This window comes from Sorex fumeus, unplaced genomic scaffold (assembly GCF_029834395.1).
Source record: "Sorex fumeus unplaced genomic scaffold, SorFum_2.1 ptg000034l, whole genome shotgun sequence".
Taxonomy (NCBI): domain Eukaryota; kingdom Metazoa; phylum Chordata; class Mammalia; order Eulipotyphla; family Soricidae; genus Sorex; species Sorex fumeus.
In genome coordinates, this window is record NW_026606091.1 from 23434745 (window position 1) to 23450877 (window position 16133).

General features: G+C 60.1%; 1 protein-coding gene across 1 annotated transcript; it reads right to left on the minus strand.

Moving 5' to 3' along the window:
* Window positions 1-2535: 2535 nt before the first annotated feature.
* On the minus strand, window positions 2536-15557 carry NOL6 (nucleolar protein 6). Its single transcript, XM_056117111.1, has 26 exons — window positions 15358-15557; window positions 14472-14678; window positions 14272-14388; window positions 11348-11527; window positions 9829-9997; window positions 9408-9539; window positions 9143-9306; window positions 8918-9038; window positions 8625-8683; window positions 8432-8533; window positions 8188-8303; window positions 7902-8079; window positions 7652-7774; window positions 7363-7511; window positions 7148-7223; window positions 6830-6970; window positions 6634-6751; window positions 6388-6542; window positions 6035-6198; window positions 5600-5752; window positions 5196-5293; window positions 4485-4609; window positions 4296-4385; window positions 3973-4167; window positions 3731-3832; window positions 2536-3552 (listed from the first exon to the last, which is right to left on the minus strand). Exons 1-26 carry the CDS (start codon window positions 15409-15411, stop codon window positions 3403-3405), a joined length of 3438 nt encoding a protein of 1145 aa, XP_055973086.1. The 5' UTR covers window positions 15412-15557; the 3' UTR covers window positions 2536-3402.
* Window positions 15558-16133: the final 576 nt, after the last annotated feature.

A 16133-nucleotide genomic window follows, 5' to 3' on the forward strand; every position in this document is an offset into this window, starting at 1 on the left:
GTGTGGCCCCAAAGCCCAAAGTAAATAAAGGTACAGGAAGGCAAGGTCAGGTGGTGGTTCACAGGGCTGAGGCAGGCTGTGCGTGTGGGGTTCTGGGTTTCATCCCTGGCCCCACGTGGTCCTCTGTGCACTACCAAGAATAGTGCTGGGAGTGCCTCTCCCCCGCTGAGCACAGCAAAAAAATAATCAAATCAAACAGACAGAAAAAAAAAGGATAAGCGATAAGCGAGTGCCTGATTTGCATGCTGGGTGCTCAGTTCGGCGACAGCACCCAGAGGCAGCCCCGAACCCCGCCCTGGGTATAGGCCCCAAAACTATTAGGAAGGTTCCTCTCTTTGACCTAGAAGCCTTTTTCTCCTATTTGCTCTTCGAGACTAGCAGAATTCCTTTTTCTTTTTTCCTTTGTCCATGCAGGATGATGGGACGGGGAGGCACACCCAGCTGTGCTCCGGACGTTCTCCAGCTCCGCTCAGGCGTCATTCCTGGTGTGCTTGGACAGGGTGCCTAGGAGCCAACCCAGGCGAGCCACTTGCCAGGCAGGCAACCTCGCTTCCTGTGCTATCTCCTGGACTCCGCACAACTTGCCTCTTAACTCAGCGCTCAAGGTCAAAACCGGGACAGGGACTTGTGTAAACAGATGTCTGCAGGCCTCCACCCTCACCCCGGCCCCTCCTTGCCCACCTGATAGCTGGTGCGGACATCCCTAGGGGTCCCTGCGCCCGCTGGCTCGCCAGGAAGGGCCCCTCGAGGCTGCTCTCCTTGCCTCTCCTCCGCTGAGGCCCCACATCCTCAGCCCGGCTTCCCCAGTGTCATCTCAGGCCAAACCTGCCTCCTTCCGGGAGAAAAACCTTCCATTAACCACTTCCATCAAGAGTGGTGACATGAGGGTCTGAAACAGGAGCCCGAGCTCGCCCCACCCCACCCCACCCCACCCCACCCCTCAGAGAGGACGCAGGGAATGCGGGAAAGGAGTCTTGCCTATGCTCACATCTCAGGCACTGGAGACGGCCATTATCACACCTATGACGACTTACTCCTCCGAGGTGCTTGGGGAACTATGCAGTGCTGGGGACTGAACCCAGGCTCCTCAGAGCCCATGAAGCCACTTCCTGTGTCCCGGTGAGAGGCAGGAGGCTGCCAGGCAGGGGGAAGCACCTGCCTTGTGGAGCACGTGGGGAGGGACAGGGCTGGCCAAAGCACCTCTGGGAGCCACTGGCAGTCCAGTCTCTGGAGCAAGGTCCTGAACCCACCACACACAACCTTTGGAAGTGGACAGGTGACTGAGTGACCGGGTGGGAGCCCCAGGGGTTTTGTCTGATGTGGGTGGCGCCCCCCTTCCCCTCCTCCGTCATTGCTGTAGCTGCTGCGACCAAGAGTCTCTCTCTCTCTCTCTCACACACACACACAGAGTTGGCTTGAGTTTCTACCGCAGCATTTCCTGGGGGCTGCACCCACCAGTCGCTCACACACAGCTGGACGAGATGGGCTGTGGGCATCCCAAAGCAGTGGAACTGCCGGAACCACTTGAGGCTGCTTATGGGCGGTACCAGGTATAGATCTTGTAGCCTCATGCTAGTAAGGTCGGTGCTTTGTGATTCACTGAGACATTACCCAGGGCCCTGCAACAAGATGGTTTGAAACCCACCCTGGGGAGACAGCAGAGAGGTTAAGGCACTTGCCTTGGCGGGTGGCCAACCCCAATCTAATCCCTGGCACCGTGCATGGTCCCCTGAGCACCAGGCATCACTCCTGAATACAGAACCATGAATAAACGCAAGCATTGCCAGGTGTGGCCCAACCCCCACCCCCACCCCACCCCCCCAAAAAAAGAAAGGAACAGAAGAAAAGGCTAACAAGTTGGGACAGAGGTAGAGGCAGCGCCCCTCCGGTGGTTCATCGCCTTGAGGACACGGCCCAAGTCGGGCATCAAAGTCCCTCCACAAACGGGCCGGGGCTCTGCTGAACCTGTTTCTTCCTTCGGAAAATGAGGATAATTAAATGTGCTTACTTCAGAGCCTGGGATCACTGTTGATCAGATGCTCATACATAAGATATGTAAACGTGGTTAGTGTTGTTTTTTTCTTTTGGGGCCTCACCCAGCGGACCTCGGGGACCATGCAATGCTGGGGACGCCACCTGGGACCTCCACGTGCAAAGCCACGCGCCTGGGCCATTTCCCCAAACCAAGGCACGTCAGTCACAGTGCCCTGCCTCTGTGGGTGCTCAGAAAAGCAGCGCCGTCGGGGTCCCGCCTGGACTCTCTCGCGCAGTCCCACTGACGCAGGACAGAGCACGAAGGATGAGCCCTTTTCAGCGCGGCTGCACCTGATCTGTGGGGTTGGGGACCTGCCAAGGCTCTTTACCCTTCTGCACACGCCCCCCCCCCCCCCCCAGCGAAGCACGGTTCTAAGTCCCAGGAAATCTCCATTCCAACGTGTTCCTGCCCCCAACGTACCCACACCGCGGAGACAGACTGTTCAGACCCTGTGGGAAATAAGGCAGAGCAGCCAGACTCGGAGGAAGCCGAGGGACTTCATTGGGAATCAGCGGGAGACACTTGGGGCGTCCACGCGGCTGTGAGTGAGCGCAGAGGGCAGGCAGCCGGGCAAGCACACCAGGGTTTCAGGAGGGGAAGAGCCTCAGGCCGGGGGCGAGGGCAGGTCTAAGGAGGAGGCACCATTAGAGCTGAGTCTGGGAAAACAGCCCGGATTAGGGGAGACGCAGAAGGGAGAGGCTGCCGGAAGGGGGTGTGGGCTGGGCCAGGAGGGCCTGTGTCCTCCCCTGCCTCCGGGGCACTGGGCGCCCGCTTACCTCTGCACCCGCATCGTGGGCAGGAGGCCACAGGCGGCCTCGCAGAGCCAGGGCTCTCGGACACAGAGGGGCTGCCCACCTGTCTCCCCTCGGCCCTTTTCCTGACCCCCTGTGCTTTTGCACATGCCAGCCTTGGCCCCGAGAGTCCACAAAGGCAAGTCCTGTGCCCCTTCCTCCCCACAGGGCTCCTTGACCCTGCTGTCAGCAGGGACAATGAGGCCTGGAGCAAGTGCCCACTGGTCACGGGCCCCACGGGCAGGCCTGCCACAGGGTCTCATGGAGACAGAGCCACCCGGCCACCCGCCATGTGGGCACACACCCCGCTCCTGAACGCAGGGAGGTGGACACAGAAGACAGAGCCCCTCCTGGGTCTGAAGAATGGACGGACGAACGGACAGAGGAGAGCCTGGCCTCGGGACCAGCTCCTACAGGGTGCAGTTGGGGCCGCTGGGGGTCTGGCCCCGCTGGGAGGGTTCCTGCGCCTGAGTGGAGATAGCCACCCCCATGGCTAGCCAACTCCAGGGTGGGCTGGGAGGGCGGGCTTGGATCCCGTGGCCTGTCCTTATCAGTTTGTTTCCGGGGCTGAGGCGGTCACACTGTCCACCGTTCACTCCGGGCCTCCACAGCCTGCACCAGCCCTTCGCCCAGGACGGCAAAGTCCTCCAGGATGGCTTCCACGTTGGGCACCAGCACCAGTTCCTCGCCGCGGTGCTCTGCCATGCGCCCCTTTGTGCTGGATGCCTGTGGGCACAAGCCGCAGCTGACCACCACACACCCACGGGGACAGCCACGGAAGGCCAGCATGCTCCATGCCCAGGACCCTGCAATCAATCTGCCCCCTACACACACACATGTGCACATGCACACACACTGCACGCACACGCATACACACAAACACACACAAAGGCACGAGCTGTACCTTGAAGGGCTGGGGTTGGAAGCCAGCAGGCTTCCAGAGGACACCGATCACTGTCCCGCCATGCTGGTCATAGAAGAAAAGGGCCAGGTCCCCAAAGGCTTCCTAGAGGGGGCAGCACAGGGACCAGGTCATGGGAGGCCTCGCATAGGGAAGGACCAAAACCACAGAGAGCAAATCAACCATCACGGTGGGGGGGGAGGGAGAAGGGGGAGGGCACACGCCTGGCAGCCCCCCGGACCCACCCTGAGCCGCGCCAGGTAGATCTGTGGGGGGTCGTAGCCCAGCACGGGCATCAGGGAGGGAGGTCCCGGCTTGCTGAGCAGCCCGCGGCAGAAGGAGGCGGCTGGGGGATCCACAGCTTGGCGGTGCCGTGGGACGTGGCGGGCGGACAGGCGGATGAGCACGTCATACATGTCCAGGGGGGGCCGGAAGACCGTCTAGGGGTTGGGGGAAAGACCATGAGCGCACAGCACCATCCCCCCGCCCCCGGCTGCTCCTCGGTCTCCCATCTCGGCCCCCCAAACCCAGACTTCGGGCTCGAGAGCCACTTGGGTCGGGAGCTCACCCTGATATCCCCAGGCCCCCGGGGGTCCATCAGCTGCTTCTCCAGGACGGACAGGGCTTCTGCCGCCAGGACCACCAGCTGTTGTAGGATCTGGGGGGGCGCGGACATGAGAGGTCAGACCTCTCCCAGGGTTTCTGCTTTGGTGGGGGACACACACAAACACACACACACAGTCGGGGAGGTGTGAACCTGGGCCGAGGGGCCATCCTGCGTCCACACAGAGCCTCTGCGGTCCTGGGGGGTGACGATGACCATGACAGGGAGCTGGGTGCGAGCTGCCAGGAAGTCGCTTCGGATCTCCACCTGCTCCTCCGCTGGGGGCGAGGGGGGTGTCCTGAGTCGGTCGGGCCCCGCGTCCCCCACCCTCACCCCGGGGATTTTCCAATGTCCTTCCCCGCCGAGCGACAGAGGTGACGAAAGGGACACCTCATTAGCCTCGGCTGGGTGCGGCGTTCGACACCCAGCCTGGGCCCAGGGACAGAATTTTCCACTGCCTGGCACCCCAGCTGGGTTTCCGGGCCTGCACAAGCCCCGACCTGCCCCTGGCCCCCTCCCCACGCCCACACACCTGGGGAATTAGGAAGGCGACACCTTCCTCGGGCCGGGCCCGGGAGGTCCTCATGTTACGGCCAGACATCCCGGCTCCAGTGCCCGAGTGTGCAGCTGCATCAGGGCCTGCCCTGCACCCTGTGCCTGCCTTCTCGCTGGGGCTCAGTGCCCCTGAGACTCTTCTTCCTCCTTCACAGCCCCACAGTGGGACCCCACGACCCCCATACCATTCCAGTCTCCATACTGCTCACTCGTCCAGGGACCCTTCCTCCTGCATATTCCCACCCGAGGCAACCCCCCTAGGAGGGCGTAGGGGAAGCCTGACCTCAGCCCCGCCAGCCCACTGCTTACCTTTGAGGTCGCCGTTGAGGTTGACCACGAGGGGGCTGTTCTTCCAGTCAAAGGTGGACACCAGGGAAAGGAAGCGCAGGAAGCCCACCTGCGGGGAGCTGAGTGGAAGGAGGCGGGGGGGGGGGGGGGGGACGTTTAGGACACAGCCACACACCCCTTCGAGGGGAGAGGGCCCACGTCCAGAACCCCTTCGGAGATTCACCCCACCGATGGGCCCCAATGGGTGAATCCTTCCTGGGTGAAGAGGCAGAGCGGGCCAGAGAGATGGCCCAATGGTCAGAGCATCTGCTGCACGTGCACGCGGCCCAGGTTCTACCACCAGGGCTGCCCCAGCGCAGTGCCAGGTGGGTCTCCAATGACCTCCTTTAAGAAAAACAAAAAAACCCACCGGTGGAGAGCATCACCTGGGAGGGGTGAAGGGCTCGGGGTGCAGGAACAGGGCGGCGACCACCAGGTCCAGACTCTCATCCGTGAACCCGTCCCCCAGGAGCTGGGCACGCACCCAGCGCTTGGCCAGCCGGGCCACCCCCGAGAAGGCGGGGTGCTGCTGCTGGAGCCTGTGGGGGCAGAGCGGGGGCTTCCATGAGCCTTGGGGGCCAGGGCCCAAGAAGGGAGCTCCAGTCCCCATGCACCACTGTCCCAACCCCGGCCAGGAGGGCCTCCCGAGCAGCCCCCTCCCACGGCAGGACGGGCCAGGAGGCCAGGCTAAGGGCAGGCGGGGCAGGGGGGAGGTTCTGGGCCAAAGGAACCCGGCAGGGCCAGAGTTTGAGGCCCGATCTGACTCCTAAAATCTTCAACACCCAGCCCCCCAACGACAGCCAGGGCGGGCATGGCCGCACCCATGCAAGGCGCTGGTGAGCAGAGGCAGGTGCCGCGTGGCCCTCTCCAGGCACAGGGAGGCCGGCGTATCCCGAAACGAGATCATGCCCTCAGGGCTGCGTGTCTCCCGCAGGATCTGGGGCTCCTTCTGGTAGGCCACACGGACCCGGAACACGAACCCATCCTGGGGGGAGCAGGGGAGGGATGCGTGAGCCCCCGGGTTGGGGGTCAGGTCAGCCCCTAGGTAGGGGGACGATCAGTCCCTGAGGGATGGGTCAGCCCCAGGGTGGGGGGACAGGCCAGCCCCCAAGGGATGCATCGGACCCGGGCACCTGACCCTGGGGGGGTGGGGGCGCGTGGGTCACCCACTGACCTTGAGGATGTCCGTGTGCTCCGCCGTGGGCCGGCACTGCAGCCCGTGTTGCTGCCGCAGCAGTTCCGCCAGGCGCAGCTGGAAGGCGGCGCGGACCCTCCGGATGGCCTCGGCCTCCTGGGGCCACTGGCCGCTGCCCTCCAGGTGACAGACCACTGAGAAGACGAGGGACACCGCTGGCGAGTCGTGGCCGGGCGTGGGGAGATCCCCGCTCAGGGCCCCCCGCCCGCTGCCGAGAGCCCTCACCGGTCATGGGCTCCACGTAGGCCGGACAGGGTTTGTCGGGCCGGGGCAGGAGGGAGGCGCGGTCCTGCAGGCGCTCATAGAAGGAGACGGCCGGGTGCACGGGGGCGGGAGGGAAGACCTGGGTGGGGGGACAAGGGCATGACCAGGGGGGTGGGAGGAGTGGGGGGACGGGGCTCCCGGGGCTGAAGCAACTCACCTCCGTGTAGCGCAGCACTGGGTGGGCGCCCTGCACAGCAGACACCGTCAGGGGCAGCTCCTTCAACCCCCACAGCAGGTGGCTGAGGTCATCGTAGCAGCGCACAGCGGCGGCCAGGGCCTCCTCGCCCGTGCTGTAGGTCTGGGAGGGAGGGCGGGGGGACAGAGGCCGCCAGGCCCCTGCTGGGCTCCACCAGCAGGACAGGCGCCCCCTCTGCTGGACACACGGGGAAGTGCAGCCTACCAGAGGTGCTCACGGCTCCCCGGACCCAGTCTATGATCCTGAGCCTGGACCCCCACCCTGAGCCCGACCTCTTACCTCTTTGGGGCTTTGGATTAGGCCATCCAGGAAACCTCCCACGTAGTGGACACAGGTCTCTGGGATGTCAGCGTGGCTGAAAGGAAGGAGGAGGAGAGTGTGGGCATCTGGAGCGCTGACCTGCAACGGCCCTGGGGGGGGGAGGGCACACAGTCCCCCATGGATCCCCCACCCCCTGCCGCCTCCTGACAGCCACAGGGCCCCCCCCCACTCACAGGGCCAGGAGGTGGGTGACCACCTGGTGGGGAATGAGGCGCTTCTGGGCCATGGAGGGGGCCTCCCACACCACTGCTTCCCGGATGGCTCCGTCCTGGAACCGCCGCAGCTCCGAGCGAGACCCCCAGAACTGGCGGAAGTCGGTGGCCTGCGGAGAGAGGCGAGAGCCCGACCCGGCGGGTCTCAGAAAGCTCCCCAGCAGGCCCCCATCCTGGGAGCCACAGGCGGAAGGCGGGGAGACGCCCCGATGCCCTCCCGTGTCCACGCTGCTGGGCTCCTCGTCCTCACCTCAGGCTGGTCGGCCTCCGGGCCCAGCTCCAGGACGCTGGTGAGGCCCTCGGGCTGGAGGAGCAGGCCCAGGCTCAGACTCCCCGAGTCTCGGTGTTTCGGTGGGTCCTGGCTGATGTCCCACTGCAGGGAGTGGAAAGGGCCAAGCTCAAGCCCGGAAGTGCCCGGCCCAAAAGGCCACTTTCTGGCGAGAGGAACGGTCCGTCTCGGTATCCCTGGGGAGCCGCCCCCCATCCCCCACTGAGCTCACCTCCAAGACAGGGGGTCGAGAGTGGGCCAGCAGGCGCAGCCGAGCCCCCAGGCCCTGCTCCAGGAGGGTGGAGAGAGGCCCCAGGGCGGCTGACACGTAGTCCCCACCGTGGTCCTGCAGCTCGGGCCACAGCTTCAGCCGGTGACACGCTGCCTGCAGCCGACTCAGAGGACGGAGGCTGGGGGGGAGGGGAAAGGAGGGGCGAAAGTCAGGTACCACGGGTCCCCATCTGAGAACCTGCCAGCCCCGGGCAACCGGTGCCAACACGTAGTCACCCGATGCTTACTGCAGGACGTGGTCAAAAGCCCGGACCATAGGCTTGGGAGTCATCAGCAGCATCTGGAAGCTGTCGTCAGCTTTGCTGTCCAGCAGCGCCATGGACAACTGGGCCTCGTGCTGCACCTGGGGCGGTCGGGCAAGAAGGGGGCTCAGTGACTGCCACCACCGTCCCCTCATGGACCGAGGGGCTTAGACCTGGGAGCAAGCCCGCCCTGAGCTCCCTGGAGAGGAGAGCCCGGGATGTCCGGTACCTGGCGGTAAGTGGCAGCGGTGACGTCGGCGCAGAGGTTGAGCCGGCCGGAGGGGTCCAGGAAGACCACGGGGAAGGCCTGCTGGAAGTCAGCCAGGGCCGGCTTGGCGGGACAGAGAGAGAGCGGGAGGGTTTACGCAGGGCCTCTTGAGACCCCAGGGCTCCCTGCCCGGCCCCAGCCCGGCACCACTCACCAGGGAGGGATCCGGGCGGAGACACAGACTGAGGCCGCTGACCGTGAGATCCGTGGTGCCTGAGACGCGAGAGAGGCCGGATGCATGTCAGACCGCGTCCCCTGCCCCAGGCAAGGAGCCCCTACCACCCTATCCCACCAGCCCGGCTCCAGGCTTTGGGGGGCTGGGAGGGGTGGGGGGCCAGAAACTGAACACTCTCAAACTGGCTGCTGCACTGGGATTCGCGGGAAGGGCAACAGAAGCCTGGGGGCGGGCGGGGGCCCCTCCCGAGTTCTGAGCCCCAGCCGCCTCACCCAGGAACTGCAGGACGCTTCTCAGAACCTGGTAGCCGCTCATGGTGGCATGGATCTTGCGTGTGGACACCAGGAAAGCGACCAGCATGGAGATGAGGAAGCCGCTGAAGCTGCCCAGGCCCTGGCAGGGGGCAGGCAGGGGCAGGTGGTCAGGACTCAGAGCACCCCCCACCCGCGGGCCACATGCAGCTGGCCAGACACCCCCACCCCGACCCGCTCGCTCACCCGGTCCAGGTCTCGCTGCCGCAACCAGACCTTCAGGAGGGCCACCCCGTCCCGCAGGCCCGGGGCCGAGCCCAGCACGGCTGACAACAGTTGCACGTGGGCCTCGAGGCTGATGTCCTGCAGGATCCACGAGTTATAGTGGGGTGTGGGGGGCTCGGGGCCACCTGGCAGAGAGTGCGAAAGTCACAGGGGAAGTCCACCAGCCCCACCCAGGCCCGCCCCGCCTCCCCCTCCCCTGCCTCCCCTCCCGGCAGGCTGCGCTTACCATCCCCAGGACTCTGCCCGCGGTACCAGGCGGAGCGCACATTGTTCTTGGAAGGCAGCAGGCGGCATGGGCGGAAGAAGTCGGGAGGCGGGCAGGGGTGCAGTCGGACAGTGACCAGGCGCTCCTCCTTCCCTGGGGGGCGGGGAGGCGGAACTGAGCCCCTTGCGGCCGCAGGGGGTCCCGGCACTATCCCCACATCTGTTTGTGTCACACCCGGGGACCATACACTGTCACAGGGGACCCACCCGGGGCCGGCCACAGGTTCAGGCCAGCGCCTTACTCCGGTCCAACGCCCCTCTCTCCTGCCAGCTCTGAGATCCCTCTATCTCCCTCCTCTCTCGGGTCTGAAGCCCCAGGACCCGCTCCTAACAGGCTGTGCCCCCAAACTGCTCCCACGTGGATGCCCGGGGATGCCCCCCACCACTCGGCCGGAGCAGCAGTGAGGGTTTCAGGTGGCAGCCACTGGGGTAGGCAAAGCGAACGGAGCCGAAGAGGGGGTCCCGGGCCAGGTGGTGAGCCAGATGGGCGAGGTAGAGGGCGCGCTTGCGGAAGTAGCGCTGGTTCAGCCCGTCCTTGTCCTGCAGGATCTCCTGGATGAAACAGGTGACAGGTATATCAGGGGGCCGCGTTGGGGGGGGGCAAAATGAAGACAGGAGAGAGCCTGCAGCTGAACCACCTTGGGCACGTTCTGTGGGTCAGGACGCCTGACCCAAGTCAGAACTGCTCCCCAGGGGCCTGACCAAACCCCCCCCCAAAAAACGCTTGAAAACAGAATCACTTCCCAGCTCCCACAGCGTCAGAGGAGCAGTGTCTGGTGCACAGGTGTGTCTCAGCTGCCCTGTGACTACTGCAGTGCTCTTTTGATCTAGAATTCAGTTTCGATTCCAGGTTTGATCCCCGATGTGTCCCCACCCCACACCCCCCCCAGCCCAATGGCCCCCTGGGCCTGTCAGGAATCCCTGAGCACAGAGTCAGAACTAAATCCTTGAACGCCACTGAGTGTTCCCCTACCACCCCCCCCCCCATAAAAAAATATAATTCAATGTTGTTTTCTTTGGTTTGGGGGCCATACCTAGTGACACTCAGCACCCACTCCCGTCTCTGCACCCAGTAATCACTCCTGGCAGGGTCTGAGGGACCACAGGTGGTGCCGGAGACGGAACCCGGGTGAGCAGCGTGCAAGGCAAACACCTCACCCACTGTACTCTCTCTCCAGCCCTAGATTTCAGCAGCACAGGGGTTCTCAAAGTGGGCGATACTGCCCCGGGGATTCTGGAACAATCCAAACAATGGGGGGGGGGGTGGCTGGAGCAGCCCTGAATGTAACAGGTAGGGGCAGGGTGAGCTTACTATCTTTTTCACTGAAAGATTTCCAGCACGTGCTGGAGCAATAACACAGCAGGTAGGGCATTTGCCTTGCACGTGGTCGACCCAGGTTTGATTCCCAGAATCCCATTTGGTCCTCCAAGCACCGCCAGGAGAAATTCCTGACTACAGAGCAAAGAGTAACCCCTGTGCATCGTCAGGCGTGACCCAAAAACAAAAACAAAAACAAAACAACAAAAAAAAATCCCAGCAGCGGGAGAAGGGCAAAGCAATAGTCTAACAGAAGGGCATTTGCCTTTCATGTGGCCAACCTGGATTCCAATCCCAGCATCCCATATGGGTCCTCTAAGCCCTGCCAGGAGTGAGCCCTGAACACAGAGCCAGGTGTGCCACTCCCCTCTTCTTCCAGGAAAAAAAAAAAAAGCTGGGGAGGGCAGTGGATGATTTTTCTTTCTTTCTTTTTTTTTTTCCTGAAAAGCGGCAATACACCATCTAAGTTCGAGGAATCCCTGCTCTAGCGAGTGGTGTGTAGTGACATCAAGGGGACCTTGGGTAGGTATAGCTGGAAGTGCCAGGAAACCCTTTGCCCACCCCATCCCAGACCCTGGCCTCACCTTGGGCATGGTCAGTGCCACGTCCACATTGATATCAGGCCGGATGCAGGTGCCCAGGAGGTAGCTGCCAACAACCGTGACCTGGGCGGGGGGCAGGAAGCGGAAACAGCCTTTCACAGCATACGGCACTTGGTGGAGGGGAACTCGAACTCCAGCCGGGAGCCAGTCCTGGTCAGTCAGCTGTCGGAACAGAGAAAGGGACGTACAGTGATTCGTCAGCCTTCCTAGCACGGCCCCTCTTACCTTCTAGACAGCTCCAACTCAACAGCTGGTGCGGAGTAAGCCAAGCCCCCCACTTTCCCACCAGCCACATCGAGGGGATTCCGTACTAACTGCTCAAGTCAGAAACATTTAAACCACCCTAACTCATCTGTGCTCAGAATACCCATTTTGGGATGGGAGAGATAGTACAGTGGGGAGGGTGCTTGCCTTCATACAGCGACCCAGGTTTAATCCCCAGCATCCCATATGGTCCTTCTGCCAGGAGTGATCCCTAGGTGCAACACTAGGAGTAAGCCCTAAATGTTGGGCTCACCCCCCCCCAGAAAAATATCATTTTAAAGGCCAGAGAAATGAGATAATACAGTAAGTAAGGCACTTGCCTTGCACGCAACTGACCCAAGTTCAATCTCCAGCACCCCATATGGTGCCCAGTGTTTCCAGGAGTGATCCTTGAGTGCAGAACCAGGTGTAAGCCCTGAGCACCACTCAGCATGGCCCAAAATGTCAGCCAAAAAGAGAGAGAGGGGGGCTAGAGTGATAGCACAGTGGGTAGGGTGTTTGCCTTGCACACAGCCGACCCAAGTTTGATTCCCAACATCCCATATGATCCCCCGAGCACCGTCAGGAGTTATTCCTGAGTGCAGAGCCAAGAGTAACCCCTGAGCATCACTGGGTGTGATGCAAGAGAGAGAGAGAGAGAGAGGCATATGCTGCCTGAGCCCATGTGATACTTGTGTCGGGCCGCATGGCCGAGCACATGTGGTGCCTGAGCACATGTGTTGCCCGCATCTCCTCTCTTGAATGTGTACTCTCATGCTTTCATAGCTAATACTGGAATGTGTGTAGGGGTTCTCTCCGCCATTGGAAAAGCCCGGGTTCTCTCGAGCACATTATTCTCCACTCTCTCCCACTTTCTCCTCCTCCTTCTCTTCAAAACTTCCAAATAAAATCTATTTTACTGGGGCTGGAGCGATATAGCACAGCGGGTAGGGCGTTTGCCTTGCACGCAGCCAACATGACCAACACAGGTTCGATTCCCAGCATCCCATATGGTCCCCCGAGCACCGCCAGGAGTGATTCCTGAGCCAGGAGTAACCCCTGAGCATCGCCGGGTGTGACCCAAAAAGAAAAAAAAAATCTATTTTACAGAGAGAGAGAGAGAGAGAGAGAGGAGAAAATACATATTTTAGGGGTCAGCAAGTTGATATAGCAGGTGTGGTGCTTGCCTTGCAAGTAGCTAACCCAGGTTTGATCCCAAGCATGCCAGATGGTCCCCTACCTAAACACCGCCAAGAATGATCTCTGAATACAATCTGGTACAGCTCAAAAACAAACAAACAAGAAGTATACCCATTTCAGGCTGGAGAGACAGTGCAGGAGGTAAGAAAAGCACCCGCATGCAGCCAACCTGGATTTGATCAGGGACTACATACGGACCCATAAGCCCTGCCAGGAGAATCCTTGAGCACAGAGCCAGTAATAAGCCTTCAACACTGACTGCCCTCCCACCTTCAAAAACCAAACCAAAACAAACAAACAAAAAAAAAATCTACTTTGGGGATTGAGACCCAGATTTTGTTCTCTTTTTGCTTTTTGGACAGGGGTCACTCTTGGGAGGACTCAGAGGATCATATATGGTGCTGGGGATTGAACTCCAGGTCAACCTCATGCAAGGTATGTGCCCTACCCATTGTACTATCTCTCTAACCCAAAGCTCAGGTCTGATCCCAGGCACATGACCTCCCAAACACACCCCAGAGTGGCCCCGAAATTAAAAATGAAATCTACCAGGGCTGGAGAGATAGCACAGCGGGTAGGGTGCCTTGCACATGGCCAACCCGGGTTCGATTCCCAGCACTATATGGTCCCCTGAGCACCGCCAGGAGTAATTCCTGAGTGCAGAGCCAGGAGTAACCCCTGTGCATTCGCCAGGTGTGACTCAAAAAGAGGGAAAAAAAAAAGAAAGAAAGAAATCTACCTCAGGCCAAGGAGATAATTCAAAGGGTTAGGGCAAAAAATGTTTTGCAAGTGGAAGCCCTGGTTTTGACCCCCAATACCACCTGCTCCTTTGAGCATCACCAACCAAGAGCAACCTCCCAGCACTGAGTGGGGAGTTGTCTCTGGGTTCTGCTGGGAGTGGCCCAAAACAAACACATAAAAGAAAAAGAAAAATCACTCCCATCCTTCAATATCCCCTCCATCAAATCCTTTGCTTCATCCTACTTCTTCCTTTTTCTGTGGTGCTAGACACCTAATAGCATATTTATTTTGTTTTGGGGTCCACATCCAGTAATGCTCAGGAGTTACTCCTGGCTCTGTGCTGAAGAATCACTCATTTCTTGGCAGTACTTGACCATATGGGATGCCAGGGATCAAACCTGGGTCAGTCGCGTGCAATACTAGCTATACTATCACCCGTGTCCCACCACCTAATAACATTGGCAAACAATCTACCTGTTAAATTTCTTATCTAGTGCCCATCATCCCAACACTAGAAGACAGACTCTTTTGTTTTGATGTAGCCTAAGGACACAACTACAAAGCACATTAACGTTCACTGAATGAATAAAAACATGACTAGACCATTTCCAACAGTGAAACTGAGCTCCCAAGCACCTGAACTCTTCAAAGAGTCTCTGTTTCAGATGCCCCTCACCGCGGCGCTTTGCTGGGCTTTCCAATTTTTTAGGCCACCTAATTACCTCAGTCTCAGAGGTCGAGGGCACTCTCATGACCCGCTGTTTGATCTCCTGGAGGAAAGCATCAATTCGAGCTTTCTTCTTGTCTGACAGTTTCACTTCCTTTAGCAGTTCCTCCACCTGTAAGCATGGGAAGGACTGTTTCAGCCTCCAGGTCCCGGACCCACGCCTCTAAGCCAACCCCCCTTGTGCCCCAAGAGTACCTGTAAGCGAAGCAAGCTGGAGTGGAACAGGTTCTCAGTCTCCCGAAGGTGATTCAGCTCCTCGTTGGTGGGCTCCTTGTACAGCTCTTCACGGCTGAGCTTCACCGGTTGCAAGAGACCCTCTGCTGGGCACTCAGTCGCCACACGCTTCTTTGAGGTGCCCTTCAGCCCTTCTTTGCCTGTGCCTTCTGAAACTGGCTCCATCACCTGCCACCAGTCAGAGGGTGAAGCATGTATGCTCACAGGTGTCTAGTATTCAATGTTAAAAGAGCCACCATGACAGGATGTAGTTATATAAAAGCTTCACTCCTGGGCCAATAGCTCCACAGCTCCATACCGCTTTGCATGCAGGAGTTCCAAAATTTCATCCCCTCCACCCCCTACCCCAGCTCCTGAGCACAGAGCTGGGAGTAACTCCTAAGCACTGCTATGTATGGGCCAAGAATTGGAGGCGAGGGGGGAGCAAAGAAAAAAAAATTTCTATGGGATCACAAGCCTCCCCGACAGCCTGGGTCCTGGCCCTCTCCAGGGCTCCGGACCTGACCCAGGAGAGCCTCGGTTGGAGGTGCTGAAGCGCCATCATGTGTCCACCGTTATAGAGAGGAGCACAGAAAGGGGCACAAGAGGAAAAGTGCCCAGGTAAGAATGACCTGGAAGACCCTAGCCACGGGAGTGCCTTTTAAGGTGCAGGGCTGACAAAAGCAGCTCACTAGGCTTGATCGCTGATGTCCATCCAAATGGTAAACCAGATTCCACACTCCATAGCAAGCCCTGTCTCTGCGTCCTAGGCAGGTAGGATCGGGAGACCCCGCGAGCTGTCAGCCTCGCCCCCCCCCGACCCCCGGCCACATTTCGTGCCCTCCTTCTTCCCCGCGGGCTCGCCCACCTCCAGCTCCCCTGAAGCTCCACGATGCTGCTCCCCCGCAGGCGCCGGGCCCATTCCTCCTCCGGGTCCCGGTCTAGCGCTCGATTTTAGGATTTCAAATCCAAGTGCTGACACGACTTCTTCCCACGTCGGCAGGTCAGCCGGAACGCCCTCCGCAAAGTCCCCCCAACGAAACTCCGCAAGCACTAGCAGCCCCCAAAGATTTCTCTCCAAGTCCCAAGGCAGAAGCGCAGGAAAGCCGCGTGCAGTGAGTCTCCGCCCAGCTCCCATGCCATTGGGTAAGTGCCAAATAACTCCCCTCCCGATTGGTCGCTGTCACTTTCCGGGCCCGCCCCCTTAAGAAGGCGGGGCCAAAAGGGGAATTCTCCCTTTTACGACCTCTTTGCGACGCAAGACCGGAAACCTGACGGATAGCTTAGCGGTCACTTCCGCTTCGTCACTTCCTCCGCTTGGGTTGACGAGGAAGGGTGGCGCTTGGTGTGTAAACCCTGGACAGGGTTTATTTACTTGGGTAGATTCTTTTCCTCTTTTTCCCTGCAGTATCAATGAACTTGACTTGTCAGTTCTCCCGAAATTCGTTCGTCATCTCTTGTGTGCGCTGTCAAGATTAGTCCGAGTACATCATCTGTCGAGATTATTTATAACTTCGCCAGTGCAAGGCAAGCGCCCTAGCTAGTGTACTATTTCTCTGGCCCCAACCTTTTCTGGGCCTCCTTAGTAGTGTTCAGGGCATGATGCTTCCTGTGGTTCTCAGCCAGTCTGGCCAATGGTTCAAT